The sequence below is a fragment of the Natrix helvetica genome (assembly GCF_964273705.1).
Source record: "Natrix helvetica genome assembly, chromosome: 2".
Taxonomy (NCBI): domain Eukaryota; kingdom Metazoa; phylum Chordata; class Lepidosauria; order Squamata; family Natricidae; genus Natrix; species Natrix helvetica.
This window is the reverse complement of record NC_138552.1, coordinates 215,006,593-215,023,176: the sequence shown is the minus strand read 5'-3', so window position 1 is coordinate 215,023,176 and position 16,584 is coordinate 215,006,593. Positions and strand designations below refer to the sequence as shown.

The following is a 16,584-nucleotide window of genomic DNA, read 5'->3' as shown; positions in this document are numbered from 1 at the left end:
GGATTACAAATAATATGAATCAGAACACATACATTTAGAAATTAATCAAGAAGCATGTCACCTTTTCATAGAATTAAGGTGCTTGTATATATTATTCCCATAGACTATATCATAAGGAGATGCAAAGCATTCAGAAAAGATATTTCACAATGCACATTAGGATAAATTATGGGCCACCTTGAATAATAAAGCAATTGTATCTGTTGTAGCACATGATCCACAGGGATTGTGGCAGGGGGAGCATTTTCCTGGTAAAGCACCTATACTGTACCATACCTTTCCTATTATGCTGACACCAAAGTGGTGAAATTTGTTGAGATGTCATGGTCTTCTTTTTTATACTTGCACTGCAATGTTGCATACAAGTATATAAGGGGGATGTGAATGTCGCCATGCACATTCTGTCACTCTTCTGGACATCCATGGGAGAGAAAAGATAAATGCAGCAATGCAGCAGCATGCATTTTATGTTTGATATCACTCTCATCTATGAAAGGAGAGAACATGCACTGCAGTATGACAATGCTGCTTTCACCATAAAAGCACTGGGACCCCTGGACACCTCTGACTAACTATTGAATAAAAAAGAACAATGCCCACTAGTTCTTGATAACTAAAGATATTTTTAAAAGATATTTGAAGAGTTGTGTCAAGATGTGTAGTTATGGTTTAACAACATTCTGAAAATATAGAAATGCAATGCCACTGAAAGAGGAGTAATCTAGCTAAAATATCTACAGATAAATTTGCAAGGAAGTGAAGATATGAAGGAGCAATGTGATGTTATGGTAACTAGCAGATACTATGATGTTAATTCCAAATTAGCAAAACCAACTTGGAATTTTGGGCAACTTTTTGGATCATTGAAACAATCCATCTGTCATCACTAAGAGTCAACAATGACTTGGTGGTACATAATCAATCTCTTTGAAAACCAGCTTTGAAAAAGCTAAGTCTCATACATAAGTAAATGGTGAATTTGTGTGACTTTAAACTGAAAAAACAGCAGTCAAATATATGGAGAGGCTGTAATAGAGGTTTAAAATCTTTCGATGAGGTAATTTTAGTCAAGCATTTTATATTTGACTGCACTAGAAAGAAGCAATCAACAAAAGCTATCATTTTTAAGAGATCATGTGACCACAAGACATTGCAACTGTCATAAATGCAAGCCAGTTGCCAAGTGCCCGAATTGTGATTATGTAATTGCAGGAGTCACATAATGGTTGTAACTTCAAAGATGGGTCATAAATCACTTTTCAGCACTGTCATAACTTTGAACCTTCATTAAATGCAAGGGTATAAATCAAGGATTACTTGTAAACTGGGAAAAGCTATTCTATATCCTGTGAATACATTCAGAATAAAAAGGGACATGTTCATATATGTAAATTAGCTCTTAATAATGGCAAATCACATGTGCTCATAGCTGAGTTTCCCATGTGCTAAGTGTGTGTTGCTCAATTTAGTGCCTAGGTTCACAGCTAATACTAAAATAGAAAGAATTTATAAACAACTATGTCTAAGGTCACCAAGCAGGCTGTGCCAAAATCAGTCATATTAGGACTTGGAAGTAATGATCCCAGCCTTACTGTCACATCAACTGAAATGTTCTGTTTTGGTGAGCACATTAGGTAAAAGTTTGCATCTCAGTCACAGTCCAAATTCCATTCAAATCTGTACAGAGAATCAGTGCCAATGATTTCAACAGAGCAGGATGGTCTCATTTTACATTGAAACTATGGAGCTTAACTGTATTTCCTTGCAACAGCAGTATGCTATTGCAATAACGAATATTGCTCAGCCAGAAAAACTTGCTTTATAGACTATATCCTGCCTATCTTAACATTAGGTATAAACCTATTTTCACTTGTGGCTGGATCCAGGACTCAGCATCAGGCATTTTTCCCTGTGTGTTTGAAAACCCAGGCTTTCATAGGTGTAGTTATGTGAACAAGGACAAGAGTTCCTTATTTCTTTCCATTTCATTGTTATCAGATGTCATTTGAACTAATTTCTGCAGTTTAAGACACATCCAACCAATAAACAACTGCTATGATACAGAGAGAGTATGTGTCCAGTGAGTAAAGCGTAAAAGGGAAGCAGTACCCTTACTCAGTTGAGACCGTACCTCCCCCACCCCATGGTTGTTTAAAGCTTTTCAAAGGCCTCCAAATATTGCATTTATTATTGATGTGATTATACAACATAACAGCCTCCTCCACTGCAGTTCTTAAAAGTGTGGTTTCCGGTGGCTGACATTTTTTTCACCATACCAAGCATTTCAAACAATAATGTAATTGTTAATAATGTTAACATTTCCCTTTGTATTTTACTTGCTGTTAACCACTTTATCCAAATACAGCAAATAGAAAGGTGAAACAAACTGAATCAATTAATGAACACCAAATATCTGGCTAGGATGTTGATGAACACTTTCTACATGTTTCTGGGTGATATTATTCTTAAAGATGTGCATAAAGTGTATGTGCATAAATCTAATAATAATAGAAAGATTTGCCTGTGGAGGTAAGTCCTGCACATTAACCCACACAAGATCAGCAGTTCTGACTTTATAGTGAACAGCCATCATTTTACCTTTGATCCCAGTTATTTTGGAAAGTGTTTAGAGTTTTCAGACTGATTTCCCAAGCAAGTTACAGTTTAACTTTTTTGTTACATATTGATCTAGATCGGCTTTTTAGTGTGTGAGACAAAGGAACTGAATCAAGATTCTGTGAAAGGGCCAACCTCATCAAAAATCCTACTTGTATCATTATTGTAGGGCATGAATGAGGTCCAAATAGATAAGAGAACTAGTTGTTATTACACACTTTAAAAAAAACCTTATTTATAGTAGGCAGATGTTTCTTACAATTCTTCTCAAGGATAAGAGCTCTACAGTTATATGAACCAGGTTTAAACTAATAGAGAAGGAAAGTAATCTTCAGAACTAAGAGAGTAATAAAGTTTCGTTATCTATCCTTCTAAGCAAAGATAAGAGTTACTATGTCATTTATTTGCCAAAGAGGTTAAAAGTCATGTAGAAAAAAGCAAACCCAGCCTTACCTGGATTAGAAATAATCTATTCAAGATAGGTTTCTTACACTTATGAAATGGAAAGCTTTTAAAAGTCTTTCAATCACCGCATTAAATGTATGAAACCAACAGAACACTTTTATCTATCTAGAAATGGAAAACCCACGGGCACCTAATTTTCCATATACTGGTAATTCAAAAAGAAAGAGAAAATCATAAGAGAATCAAAACTAAGCAATTCTGTATGAATTTAATAACTGAGAAGCTATATGATTCAGTCATGACAGTTTCACCAGTGACTTTGGATAAAACCTCTAATTGTATTGATAATGGTATAAACTGCAGACGGAGCAATCAACTCTAGCCTAGATTTCTCTGCAATTGGTTTACAATTTGTAGAAATACATAAATAACCAGAAACAAGAGAAGCTGTTCATTTCTAAATTTAAATTTTTCTTCAAATATTTTTTTCATTTAAAAAAAAGCTTTCCCAACTTCAATGCAAAAGCCCACTTTCTTTTGAGCATCATTTTGGTCATACTGGTGAAATTCAAAGAATTAAGGGTGTCAAGAGGGACATTACGGCATATAGTATTTGCCCCCCATCTGGTGGGCTCTTAAAAAGAGCTTTTCTAATCTTGATAGTAAAGATCAAGATTAGAAACAAAAGCTCTTTTTAAGAGCCCACCAGATGGGAGGAAAATATTTTTCTAGAGTCCCCATGCCAAATTTTCCAGTGCAATGTAACCAAGTATCTTCCTCCAATTTTGTCTGAACCTAGAGCAGTGGCTTCTCAAAAACCTCAGTTGTCAAGTAGAAAACATTCAAAAACCACCATAATCTGGACATAGGTATTGTTTTAATAGCGGCGTAGAACTGTAGTTTTGAACTTGCAATTCAGTATTTTAACTTCTAATATGTGGAAACACCTATTCTTGGGATTATGATGGACAACAATGTAAAATGACGAGGATTCTGTACTAGTTTTGTTTAGGAAACAAACGGAATATCAAAGTTACTGTAGGAATTACTGTATGATGCAGCCACTTTTGAAATACTATCTTTGGTTTTGGTAATGTGGAAAATATAATCCTTCAAAAGATGCAGAAACGGGCAACTCAAATGATCTTAATTTGAACTTGAAGTATTTTTCCTAGGAAGAAAACAAACTAAGTAGACGGGACTCCATGTTTGATCAGCAAGTGTTCTGAGTCATCCAAAAAGCAGTGCAGAAGGTGGACCACGCTGCCCCAAATACAACACGACGCTAAAAGCACCATTTGAAGAGCTGGGTTTTAATTATTTCATACCGAAACCCGAGCGAGGAGAGCGCTCCCTCCACTATTGGCACTCTGGAACTCAGCCACCAATGGCCGAGGAAGAAATGAACTCAGCTCCGCCTCCCGCTCATAACCACTCATCTTGCCCTTGACCGGCAAACTGAAGGCGATGGAGGGTGCCCCATGTAGCGATACGTCAGGCTACCGCAACGGACCAATAAGAGCCCATCCGATCCCTGCTCGCAGCCAACAGAAACGCGGCTTGAGAAACCGGCGTCGTCCGTGCTTTACGGCAAGCCTTTCCTTCCCCGCCCTTGAACGAGTCCATTGAAAGTGGGAGGAGGGGGAGGGGGGGAGAAGGAAGAACCGTCGCCTATCGACGATGGGCGTTGCTACGGAAACGCGAGTGCTATCGTAAGGCAGGGGGCGGACCCGTCGTGAAAAGGAGGCTCGTTCCCGGCCGCGGAGAAGGTTGTCATTAACCGCGTCGGCGGTGACACCGGGAGCTCGTCTGCCTACTCCTATCGTTCGCCATGGCGGCGGCCCTGGCCCGGAAAGCCGCGGACTATGTGCGCAGCAAGGACTTCAGGGATTACCTCATGAGGTAAGGGAGAGGGCCGTTCGTCGCTTTTGGCCCGGTTCCTCCTTTTGCGGTGCTCCGAAGCTGGAAGACCCTCCGGGGTACTTCAGGGACAGCGCTTCCCCGGCTTTGCTATAAGCCCTGGCATTTTCTGGCGGTCCTTCCGTCCAAGCTCCTTGTCGGAGCCGACCCTGCTGGGCCGTTTGGAAACGGGTCAAGGTCATCTGCACCCCCACCCCGAGTTGGGCTTCGTCTTCCTGTCCTGTCCTGTATTGTGAGCCTCCTAGAATCACTGTATGTGACGTAGGCGGCCATAGAAGTCCTGTTTAATAATAATAATAATAATAATAATAATAATAATAATAATAATAATAATAATAATAATAATAATAATAATAACAACAATAACAATAACAATAACAATAATAATAATAATAATAATAATAATAATAATAATAATAATAATAATATAATCTGTCTCTGTCAAAGACTGGGATGAAAACAGAGACCGGGTTATATAGCCAGAAGAAAGATGCCGGGTTTGTGTCCCAGATAAGTGCAAGTGGGGAAAAGCGTTTGGCTCCTATATATTTGGGTGCTTGCTTTGGAAAAGACCCTGATGCTGGGAAAGATTGCAGGTAAAATATACATAGGAGGCTCACAATTCAGTTTTGGTCGCCACATGTACAAAAGATGTGGAGACCCTAGAAAGAGTGCAGAGAAGAGCAACAAAGATGATTAGGGGACTGGAGACTAAAACATATGAAGAACGGTTGCAGGAACTGGGTAAGTCTAGCTTAAGAGAAAGAAGGACTAGGGGAGACATGATAGCTGTGTTCCAATATCTCAGGGGTTGCCACAAAGAAGAGGGAGTCAAACTATTCTCCAAGGCACCTGAGGGTAGAACAAGAAGCAATGGGTGGAAACTAATCAAGGAGAGAAGCAACTTAGAACTGAGGAGAAATTTCCTGACAGTTTGAACAATTAATCAGTGGGACAGCTTGCCTCCGGAAGTTGTGAATGCTCGAACACTGGAAGTTTTTAAGAAGAGATTAAATAATCATTTGTCTGAGGTGGTGTAAGGTTTCCTGCCTAAGCAGGGGGTTGGACTAGAAGACCTCCAAGGTCCCTTCCAACTCTTTTATTCTATTTATTCTAAAAGAAGAAGGATGAGATTGGTTATATAGTGTCATTGACATAAAGAACATGGATTTGGGCAAAATAGTGGAGGTCAGGAGGGGGCCTGGCAAGCTCCGTTCCATGGGGGTCTCAAACAGTCTGACACAACTTAGTGACTGAACAACATATAGTCCCCCTTGCAGAGGATTGGGACAAGCCAAATGGGTTACAACAGGATTGTAATTCGCAGGCAGCAAAGACACACACACACTTTCACCACACACCAGTTTTCTTCTCCTTGAAATAATTGACCTGCCCTCTTAATATGAAAAGCCAGGAGGCACAAGCCAACTTGTGACAAGATCCAACCATGGTGCATAGGCTGTAGTTTTTAAGATGTGCTTATTAAGCTTCCCAACTGAGAAATGTTCTCAAGGGATTTCTAAAATAGAAAAGCAAAGCCAACAGCACAGGCAAAAACAATGCCTCTCCCTGGGAATAAATGAAAATTGTTTTGAAAATGAGTTTGAGGGAAGGTAGGAACTGTTTGAAGGACAAGACTCCTGCTCTTTGAAGTAATTCGAAACAAGCGTGGCGTGATGAAAGATGCATCTGCTAAATACTGTATTAAGGCTATATTATTGTTTGGATGAAATATTTTGCTAAATGCTGGGATATGCTTCTGAATAAACTTGCAATGTATTGTGATTTGTTGCTGTTGTTCATCTCTGTTACTATTTATATATTTCTTAAGAACTGGCAGTATCTATTTTGAGAACACACAAAACATGAAGTAAATTTGTTTTTGTTTTCCATATCAATTGATTTTTATCTGCAAAATAACAGACTTTACTGAAAAAATATAACTATTTTTAATTTCAGAACTATAGGCATTGTCTTGGAATAGATTCACTATTTGTATGAATACTTTTGCTTCTGTACAGAAAGTTAACTATCTATTTAGTACTGGGTTTGTTGAAAAGTCAAATATAAATTGTTGCTAACTTGAACAAACATAAGTTAATTCCTAACAAGAAACCGTCAACTTGTCCTTCATGCTATTTCAAGAATTAAAATAAGCTTTTTAAATAGGCAGAAAGCTAAATAATACGAAATCATTCATTTTTAAAGCACCAAATTTTCAAGTGCCCCTCTAATAATAGGCCATGAGAATGAGCTATAATCCCTGTCAAATGATGATTATCCCACTTCTTGATTGTGAAAGGGAATTAAGTTTTCTGGAAAGCCATTATAATTTGTCACATTGCTGCTAAAAGGTATTAACAAGCAATATCGGTTTCAGGAATCTAGTAAGCATGTGAAATTCCTTTCAAATTTTTTCCTAGATGATGGCTATACTAATTAAAGGAGCTGAAGTGCCAATATGTTAAGCCTTGCAACAGGGCTTTCTATCTAAGTTTAAGGTTTAATACACAACTGCAATGAAGTAACTGATAAATACACCTGCAATAAGTATACAAATAAACATTTAGTTCAGTGGCGCTTTCTCAAAAGTAAATAGGGATAGTATTGCCTAAGAATGTTCCTGGTGAATCTGTCCAAGATGTTCATTACTTAGGAGATTGAGCAAATCTGAAGTGAAGAAACCTTGCAATACTTGCCTGACCACTAAATTATTGTTTTGAAAAAGAAAGGTATTTAACACAGAGCATGATACCGTATGTTCTTAACTTTAAAAAAACCTTACAGTTTTAAAAACTGCACATTGGTGAAGATTGTTGCTTTATTGCAAGAGAAATATATGTAATTGAAGTGGCAATTATTTACTGCTAAACAGTTTAAAATTAAAACATTTGTTCTATTATGATATAATTATGTTTCAAGTATATATATAGGTAAGATTTTTAGGGAAAATGTTGATGTCTATGTGCGTTATTATGTCCATGTTCATTATGCATCATTATGCATAAGTGCCATTTGAAAATTGTTCTATTATTAAAATACTGTCAATACAATGTAACATAATTTTTATGTCAGCTTTTGTTCTACATGTGAGAGTTTTATGTTTTTATATATCTTAAAATATTTTAGAAAAACAAGTTACAAATTTACATTATTGCATTATGAAGGTTAAAATCTGCATGACACTTTATTTTAGTACATTGGTAATAGTTTAGGGCTGGAATTTGACAGTATCTTGTATAGGTAGGAAAGTATTGCAGCTTCAGCGAGAGAGCCGTGCCCAATTTCCATGGCTTTTTTCATCCAGCTGCAATTATCAGAACTTATTCAAAGCCTTTGCAAAGAATCCATTAGCCTTTAAAAGCAATTTGGGGCATATATTAGGATTGTAGGGCATACAGAAAAGTGAAACCTATATAAACTATAACAGGAAACTTTTAGCAGTTAATCCTAGATATCTATTACAGAAACATAACATAGGGATCTTTGATTATTTACTTTTTTTACATTCCTTATACAAGTTGCTTCTGTCTGAGCATGTCTAATGCAGTGGTGGTTTTGTCAATATAACTCTTTCAGCATTGATATCATATGATCCCTGCCATCAGTTTGCAGGTCACATTTTCCCCAGTTTTTCTTTTAATTTGTTTCAGGGCATGAAACAAATGTCCAAAGTACTTTTTCAAAGTACTAATGATTTTCACACAATTATGGGATCCACTAAATTTATATCAATATCAGTATGGATGCAATATCTCCATCCCACCAGTCCCCAAAAATTGTAATATTGCAAAGCACAGTAGCCATGCTTAATTGATTAATCAGATATGTGTGAGTGTAACTAAGCCATTTTAAATAAAAAAGGCAGAGATAGTATGCTTCTAAATTATATCAACACTATGGAATGTTGGTAAATTAGAAGTATTTAATATTTCAATGGTTATTATTTATTTTATCATAATTATTTTAGTAATCTAGAGATACAGAGAACATAATTTGTATTATTATGTGACTGGTAAATGTAGAAATTCAATTAAAAATAAGTCCTTGAAATCTCAAATTATGTGTGATTATAATTATTTATAATGGGAAAGCTATATAGGTATGGTATAGCAATTAGCATTAAATTTAGAGTAAACTTTATATCTCAGCTATACATATTGTATCTAAATTGATAAAGCTTGGAAGTGTCAAATGTTGATTTTTCTCTTCTCCAGTTTCAGTTTATTGTACTATTAACCATGCTACTCCTGCAACATTTCATAATCCTCTATTTCTGTAATTTGAGGATAGTTATGATGACAATAAAACTGAGTCCAGAGTGCAGAGGAGGTAACATCTAAAATTTATGTGCTTCTTTTTCCTTCAGCATCAACCCAACCCACTACATCAATTTAGTTACAATTTTGTACTACAACTCTGATAAATAGGTCCAACAGCTCAGGACCTGGATATATAGCAGCGCTTTCTCTCATACGTATCTGCCAATTAAGATTAGGGAAAGTATTCTTAAAGAAGTATATTTATCAGAGGTATACAGATCTTGGTGGTACAAATCTCTTATATTTATATAGGCATTTGCCTAAAAATGGTGGTGTCAATCTGATCTACTGTTGTCCTTTGTTTTAGAGTTTTAACATGGTATAATTTTGTCATTGTCAGCAGTTTTAAATGAATTGTATTCTACTTTTAACTGCATTTAGTAATAAAGTGGGCTAGAGACATACAAATAAAAACAAGTATTTATATATGCAATTCTATTTCATGGAGGCTATTGCCTTTTTTTCTCTTTCACATCTCCTTTTAAACAATGAACCATTATGACTGCTCATCAAACAGTACGGTAAGGTATTATTTCTACTTCCTTTCAGCCACTTATAATTGTGCCAGTCATAGTATTCTTTAAGTTCATCTGATCCTAAGGATAAGTTGTTTTCATTTATAGTACAACAAAATTATTTCCAATTAATAGATATCCTGGGAAATGCTCCAAAATAAAACTTGAAATTGTGACAGAAAGCTTCCCAACTCATGTTTTTGTGGGGAAAAAATCTATATTTTTTCAGAAAAAAATGAGGTACTCCTTTCATAGTACCTCATTTAGTGGTAGTAATATAATTGATTCATTAGTCTAATTGATGACAAAGTAGTTTGCTATATATGTAGATTATAAACCTGTAGAAATGTGTTCAGTAAAGTTTCTCCAAGTTAATCTATACCACATGTTTGTACCTGCTTTCCTGGATCAAGAAAAGTTAGTATGTTTATGGGAACACAAATGCTAAATTGACCCACTCTGTTTTCTGTCAGGAGGCTAAATGTAGTTCTAATCAAAAAGGAGATTCAGAGTTATACCTACTGCCAATCAGTCATATAATGGGACTGCATGTGTATTTATGCCATTTATTTACATACTACCTCTATCCTAAGGATGTACCCCATCAGTTGAACATTTTGCATTTTATTTATTTATTTATTTATTTATTTATTTGCACTTCTAGACCGCCCCCTCTCCCAAAAGGGACTGTCCTCAGTCCTCAAAAAAAAAAAAGCTAGAGAAAAAGAGTTATAGGAAAGCAAATATCTCCATTACAAAATTGAATTATCAACACTTGGCAACACAGAACTTCTCCTAGACACTAAGGCTATAGAAGCCAAATTATACTTACTCTTGGCTGCTTAGCCAATGGAGAAGAAGCTAGTAATGCCATGGGGCTTTCCAGTTCTCTTCCAGTATAATGGCTTATGGGATGTTTGGTACTTGTGTGTTTCTTTGGAATTGCAAGTAGCAGTGATGTTATATATGTATTTTAGATTAAGGAACAAAATGTGTCCATAGTTCTTGCTTCCAAATGGGATTGCATTAATCAGAGACAATAATCATCTAGTCCTGATTTTTTTTAAAATCTGATTTAAAATATTTTTGAATTGGCAAAAGGGAAAGTTTCTTTTCTTAATGTGTGCCTTTATTATAGCATTTCTGGGGACCTGTTGCCAACTGGGGACTTCCCATTGCTGCCATAAATGATATGAAGAAATCACCAGAAATCATCAGTGGCCGAATGACATTTGGCAAGTGGTGAAGTTAACTTCCGTTTTAAACAGTGCAATGTTTATTGTTTGATTAGTCTTACAATCTTATCAAAGAAAATAAAGATAAAATACAAGATCTGTTTCCAGGATAAAATTATTAGCTAAAAAAGAAAATATAATACCAATGAATTATTAGCAAAATTGCATCTATTAACTTAACATTTCTGCTAACAATGCATATATTAGAAATATCACAGTGTGCAATTTAAGTCCCAGTGGGCTGTTCTTTCAAGTAAGGTTTTCAAATTCCTAAGTCCAAAATGGATATTAAATTGACAATCGAAAAAAACATGAGAGATATCTTTATTGGCTGGGGCACTGCACATACATATATCATCTGATGATATGGCCAATGATAGCAGTGACCATATTTGGCCACCAAATCCAACAGCTCAAAATTTGCTCTAGAATAGGTTTCTTAGGCATGGCTTCAAACTATATATATAAATACTTTCAAAACCAAAAAAATACCTGTCAAATTGAAGTGAAATGGTTTTTGTAAAACCCACAGTTCAGTGCTATAGGTCAGCACTGAGATTATTTTTGCCCTAATTACTTTTGTTATGGGGGCCAAGGTCCTTGGTTAACTGTAATTAAGCAATTTATATAATGTTTTGATACTCGTCTCAGACCACACCAAGTTTCTTTTAAAATGATTTGCCTATAGATCCCGTGTTGGTAAAAGCCATTCCTAAATAGGTGAAAAACTTCACTCTTTTCAGTGGACTCCACATCCAGCTGCCAGTTATATTTCACACTTATTTGCTAAATACTTTAGCAAAAAGGAGTACTTTAAATTTGGTTTTATTGATGTTAGAAAAGATCACAGTAGGTATTTAGCTTTTGCAACAGTCTTCTCAGACTTGCTTGAGAATGCTCCATGGCAACCACATTGTCAGCCTATAAAAGGATATTAATACATTCATGGATTTTTGGCATATAAGTGTGTGAAGCATACACGAATCCTGGAATATAATTGACAGAGGTTTAAAAGCATTTGAGCTAATATGTTATGGGTAGGTATACTGTGAGTTACAGAACTATTTGCACCTGTACACATTTTCTAGTGTTATATTTTTAGCTTTTATTAATAATGTTGTTTTAAGATAGTAAAATATATGTAAATGAGATTCTTTGGATATGCAATAACACAGTACTTGCAGAACTAAAAGTGAATGTTGCTCTAAATCTAAACATTAAGTCATTTAATCTTTAACTTTGTTTTTACAGCACTTACTTGCTATTCTTTGACTTTTATGAGGTTTGCCTATAAGGTGCAACCCAGAAACTGGTTGTTGTTTGCTTGTCATTTCACTAATGAATTTGCACAACTTATTCAAGGAGGAAGGTTGATCAAACATAAGTGAGTACACTGTGATTATTTCTTTTACATTAAGGGTATAACTAAAACGTTCAAGTATTTTTTATATTTCTTACATGATCTTGACTTATGTGTCATTGAATTAATCCTTTTCTTTTCCTTCTATTTTTATTCCTCCTGACAGTATGACAAAAAAATAATTGCATATTTGATTCATGGAGAAAAATTGAAAAGGTGCTGCTGCTCTTCACAGAATATAAGCAAGGAAGGACTTTGTCGTCATCTCTCTCTCTCTTTTTTTTTTTTTTGCATCACCACCATCATGGAAATATTAATGCTAGCATTCAGTATCATTTGTTAACTTTTTTAGCTTCCCTTATACAAAATACTGCACAGGTGTTCATAAATTAGATCATTTTTCTGCCTTATAAGATTTTTTTTAATATTACAAAATTATTCAACTCAAATATGTACCAACATTTCTGAAATAAAAAACCTGCTAATTTAAGAAAAAACTAGAAAAGGCATAACTGATTAATAAAATGTGATTTGGAAACTGAATGTTGGTTATTTTGCAGTCAGATGTACAAATGTATTGAAATTGTGATTCTGCCTCTAAGTACATTGGAGCAATGTCAACTACTCAAGAGCAGCATTCTTTAAAAATTACAAAGTCAAGATCCGTTATCAATTCTCCATATAAGCAGTTGAAAATGGATTCCTCAATTAACTCTTGTGAGTCTAATAGTTTGAATATGTTACATCTTCTAATGTGTATATTTGACATTTGAAGCTAAAATTATTTTTATCAAAAAATAAAAAAGGCAGTGAAGTTCCAATTAATTTATGAGTGGATTCGAACAAACTGTATCCTGATTCATAGTTACTGTATATTTTACATTAGAGTACAAGATTAAGCTCTGTGTCCCCAACTACGAGGTTTGGTAAACTATACCATCTTTTCTTTGTATGTAAGCATTCTGCAAATGATACATTCAGTGCTCAGATGTTTTAAAAGCACACGTACCTGTGAATAAAGTAGGTACAGTCCTACATCCCATTGTGGTGTAAGTAGCATCTCCTTTAAGAGCCCAATTGAACACTCTTATTTGTAACAAATAAAATAAATAGTATGATTCTATTTTTGCATTCATCTGCAGATGCCATATTATTAACACACATATTATTAACACACACACAGAAAAGCCTGCATAGGATTGAACACTTTTGAAAGAGTATTGGTTTAATTTGACCTCTCTGTTGTGATTTTTATCAACAATTGTAATGAACTATATATAGATTGTCTTTAATAATATGATTTTACTTCAACAACTTTGGGGCAGTAAACCTTCCCTATGGGGAGAAATTACAACATGAATGTTCTAATGGCAATAAACCACTTTGAAACAATTTATAGTTTTAATGGTGTCAATTTAGAAAATGGTACTTCTTAAGGTAGAACTTCTTAAAAATGAGATCCATTTTCCTTTCTCAATACAGTGTTTCAATTTTCATACTAACATAACAGAAAAATAGATACACATTTTCTTTTGTACTATTATTTACTTATGTTGATGTGGGTTCTGTTAGTTAATAGAAAAGAGTATGGTTATAAAATTAATAAGCTATTACTATTCCCTAAACTATCAGACTTTTCAGAATAAGTAAGTGTTGTTTTTAATGATAGAAAACTGCATATATTTATCTATAAAAAGAAGACAGGTAAACAGAATTCTCTTCACAAAATTGAGGTTTCAAAAATAATCTATTAATTCACTATAAGCGTCCTTGGATCAAATTCCAGGATATATAATAAAAAGCTTTGCATCATTAGGATAGGGCAAAAGTGCATTTTAATTATATTTTAACGTATCAACTATATTAGTTGCTACTTTTACATAAAAGTAAAGGTTCCCCTCACACATATGTTCTAGTAGTTGTTCCCGACTAGGGGGCGGTGCTAATCTCCGTTTCAAAGCCGAAGAGTCAGTGCTGTCCGAAGATGTCTCCATGGTCATTTGGCCAGCATGATTAAACGCCCAAGGCTAAGACACTGAACTTGTCGATCAGAAGGTCGGCAGTTCAACGGTTCAAATCCCTAGTGCTGGATAATGGAATGAGCTCCCATTACTTGTCCCAGCTTCTGCCAACCTAGCAGTTCGAAAGTACGTAAAAAATGCAAGTAGAAAAATAGGGACCACTTTGGTGGGAAGGTAATAGCACTCCATTTGATTTCTGAATTATAGAAAATTAGCTCCTGGGATGTAGTCTGGTTGCGTAGAAATTTAGTTCAGTTTTATTATACTGATAATTAAATGCACTCCCAAATATATTTATGGATTAATTCACTTTACAAGATGTTGAGACTATTCCTATATGTTGGGAATCACAGCAATATGTGATAGTGATTGCCTCCAGATTTATATAGCCGTGGAATTGCTTTAATATAGAAAACTAATTTCCTGAAATAAAATAGTCCATAATGTGATTTTTGTTTCCTCCTATTAATGCTAATGGGTCACAAAAATAGCCAAATGTATCAAACTTTACTCCTTTTGTCTTAAAAATAATACACAAAGTTGCATACCGCATAATCTTCTTCCCCTATGGATAAAGTTCTTGATACTCTGGTTGCACTTGTGACATGCCAGCAAAATATGCTCAGAGTGACAAGCCCCAATGAGGAAAGTTACATGTGGAATGGATGTGACAAAGGCTTTTCTACCTTTCTAAAAAAAAAAAAAAGCATATGAATTATCAATTGTCCAACTCCATGACAACATAGAGATCAATATTTAGAGCGGCATGATGATAGAATAGAGAAAATCTGAAAAGAATTTTCAAGTAAATAGTAAAAAATATAAATCAAAAATTGAAAGGAAAAAGAGAAAACCAATAAGGAAAAGAATGCCATAAATTCCAATGAAATTGCCAGATATTGTGGAATGAATTTAGGAAAGCAGAAATATAGGTTTAATTGAATGAAAAAGACCAATGATATGTCAGAAATTAGAGAGCCAGTTTTTCATAGTAATTAAGGCATCGGGCAAGAAACTGGGAGACCATGAATTCTAGTCCAATCATGGGCAAAAAAGCTAACTGACCTTGGGCCAGTCACCATCTCCCAAATCCAGGAACAATACTAGGGCAAACCACTTTTGAAAAAATGCCAAGAAAACTGCAGGAACCAGTTCAAACAATTGCTAGGAATCAGAAATTGACTTAAATGCAGAAAAATAAGAAATTTTGAATTGATATTACCGCAATCAGTGACTCATAACCGTGGCAATTTTAAGATGTCAAGATTGAAAAATGTTGATCTAGATAGTGTCATATGTGAGCATATGAATTCATGGGTTGGTGATTAATATAAATTACGCTCCAGAGTGCAATGGAATGAAAGAATCAGAGAAATGCAGGGGAAAACTAGACAATGCTCTGAATGAATGGAGTGTGGGTGGGGTGGGGATAATATTTGGTTAGGATACATGAATGGATAGGTTGAGACAAGATGAGAGAGATGAAGAAGCTTCTTGGATGAGAAGCAAAGCGTCTTCAAAGAAAAACCGGAAAATCCAGTTGCCTCTTGAAAAAGCACCTCTGGCATAAGATGAGACAATAGGGAAAACTGATTGGGCCATTGGGTTCCAATATCAGAAAGGAATATGAGTGTTGAGCAACTTTGAAAAAAGTTGGTTTAAATAAATGGTTTCAGGCTGTGTATTCATATATTTATAACTATACATATTCACATAGAAAAGACTGGCTTTGCTGCTTATGACAGATTAGGTGAATTAGTGAAAGATAAAGGTGATGTGAAGTTCTGAATATGGGGCATTATTGGGCAGTGTCAATGCAGATTTTCTGTGAAATTATGCTTAGTTTATATTGCTCATGCAGAAAATCTAGGGTTGCAAGTTGTGGTCGACTTGATAATACAATCTATTGTTACATTCTGCCTATTCTGTGACAGTCCTATTGAAGGCATTTGTTTATTCTGTTTGTTTATTTTTAGACACCAGATTCTGATTCTTTACTATGTTTATATCACATACTTAAAAAGGAACAGGGTGGCCCTTTGCCCCATCAATAATGAGCAGGATTGAAATCCCATTTTTGTCCCAAAGGTGCTTTTTCAAAAGACAACTGGACTTTGTTTTTTTCTTTGAAGACGTTTTGCTTCTCATTCAAGAAGCTTCTTCAGAGCTGAAGAAAATATATAGTTGTTA

At 35.1% G+C, this 16,584-nt stretch overlaps 1 protein-coding gene across 1 annotated transcript; it reads left to right on the top strand.

Moving 5' to 3' along the window:
* Positions 1-4,644: 4,644 nt before the first annotated feature.
* MPC1 (mitochondrial pyruvate carrier 1) lies at positions 4,645-13,765 on the top strand. Its single transcript, XM_081940993.1, has 5 exons — positions 4,645-4,923; positions 9,712-9,784; positions 10,917-11,013; positions 12,265-12,397; positions 12,540-13,765. The coding sequence occupies exons 2-5, from the start codon at positions 9,752-9,754 to the stop codon at positions 12,553-12,555; spliced, it is 279 nt and encodes a 92-aa protein (XP_081797119.1). The 5' UTR covers positions 4,645-4,923; positions 9,712-9,751; the 3' UTR covers positions 12,556-13,765.
* The last annotated feature ends 2,819 nt before the right edge of the window (positions 13,766-16,584 follow it).

Excerpts from the sequence above, each read along its gene's own strand:
- MPC1 (XM_081940993.1), top strand. The coding sequence starts at position 9,752 with ATGAACCATTATGACTGCTCATCAAACAGTACG. Across the intron at positions 9,785-10,916 it reads ACTGCTCATCAAACAGTACG|CATTTCTGGGGACCTGTTGC; the intron begins GTAAGGTATTAT and ends CCTTTATTATAG. Across the intron at positions 11,014-12,264 it reads CAGTGGCCGAATGACATTTG|CACTTACTTGCTATTCTTTG; the intron begins GCAAGTGGTGAA and ends TTGTTTTTACAG.